Source organism: Rhagoletis zephyria, unplaced genomic scaffold (genome assembly GCF_001687245.7).
Source record: "Rhagoletis zephyria isolate East Lansing unplaced genomic scaffold, Rhagoletis_zephyria_1.1 Rzeph_scaffold_63401, whole genome shotgun sequence".
NCBI classification, from domain to species: domain Eukaryota; kingdom Metazoa; phylum Arthropoda; class Insecta; order Diptera; family Tephritidae; genus Rhagoletis; species Rhagoletis zephyria.
The window spans coordinates 1-1,516 of NW_016220452.1; the positions used below are offsets into that span (position 1 = coordinate 1).

General features: G+C 35.9%; 1 protein-coding gene across 1 annotated transcript; it reads left to right on the forward strand.

Annotated features, from left to right (window-relative positions):
• Positions 1-232: 232 nt before the first annotated feature.
• LOC108356689 (trypsin, alkaline C-like) lies at positions 233-758 on the forward strand (the record flags this gene model as incomplete). Its single annotated transcript, XM_017607787.1, has 1 exon — positions 233-758. A coding segment is annotated over one exon (526 nt), but the record flags the coding sequence as incomplete, so codon positions are not given.
• Positions 759-1,516: the final 758 nt, after the last annotated feature.

Consider the following 1,516-nt stretch of genomic DNA (forward strand, 5'->3'; position numbering starts at 1 on the left):
TCGTAGTGACCATCGAATCGTCAATGGTGCCGAAATATCAATTTACGAAGCGCCTTACCATGTATCAATTCAAACCAAAACCGGCAACCACATTTGCGGAGGCACAATAATCGGTGATGATGAAGTTCTTACGACTGCTGAGTGCGCATCCAAGTAAGATAATAACATTTTTAAAATAACTTTCTGTTATTAATTCAGAATTTCAAAAACTAAAATTATTTTTATTTTTCAGGGTTTCTTATAACACCCACCATATTCGCTACAACACTGACGAGCACAACTGGGGCGGCATTGTTGCAAACATATGGACACCAAGTTCTGTGTATATTCACCCCAATTACAAACCAGGCCAACTATATTATAACATTGCTGTTATTCGTACTGGGCCATACTTTCCTAGCAGCATTTACAATCAAACGGCTCTTCGCTGTTCTGAAGATGAAGTTAATTTTGAAAGGTTGACAGTCGCTGGGTGGGGTTATATTCGAGACCAAACTGGCCAACTGTCGACGCGATTGCGACAAACTGAGTTGCCATATGCCGGAAACACGTGCAAGCGTTACTACCAGTCAATTGGCCAATATATTGATGAAACAATGTTTTGTGCCGGAGATCTTGACCATGGTGGAACGGGAATTTGCGTGGGTGATCTAGGCGGAGCAGCTGTGAAACGGGTTGGCTCATTGAATGTCATCACTGGCGTTGCTTCTCACTTCAACGAGTGCGGAGGGCCAAAGTTGATTAGCCTCTTCACTCGTGTAAGCAGCTTGCATGGCTGGATTCGAAACAGTACTGGAACAAATTTTAATTGTTATTACTAACTTGTTAATACTTTGACAGTGATTAATTTCCTTTATTTAAGCAAAAAAAGTTTGCTGTTTTATTTAAAATAAATTTAAAAGTTCCATTTTTAAAGAATTTTGTTAATTACACAATTTGCATCAAAAAAATAGTGTCAAGCATGTTCAACATAAAACTAAGTTTGCAATCTGCAACTTTATTAGAAAAAAATGTACTTTAATGTTTAATTACTATTGTTAGTTTTAAACTTGTCATAGGTATTCACATGACTGTTTAATTGTCAGTATCTTTGGACTTTTGGTTGGTCCGCCCACATAACACTGAAAAATTTATAAATTCTTTGTTGAAACTGCGTTTTGAGGAACTTGTATTCTCCGTTTGCTCAATAAACCTGATTCTTTATTGCCCTAAACTTGATCTCAAGGTCACTTTTGTTATTGCCTGATTCTTGACGTTTCTTGTAGATGACTTGTCATAATTTAACTGTAAAAAATGTAACGCGTACATTTTTTTATTACCAAAAAAATACAGTCTTATCCTGGATGAAAATGCTCCATTGTGTAATCAGGTGGTTTTCTTGCTAAATGCACTATGATTTTATTGCTTATATTTTAAAAGTGTCGGTTAGTCATTTGTTTTACTGGTGTACTGCCTGCTCTATAAATGGACTATTTGATCTAAATATGAATAATAATTTTTGAGTTAAAACTAGGAA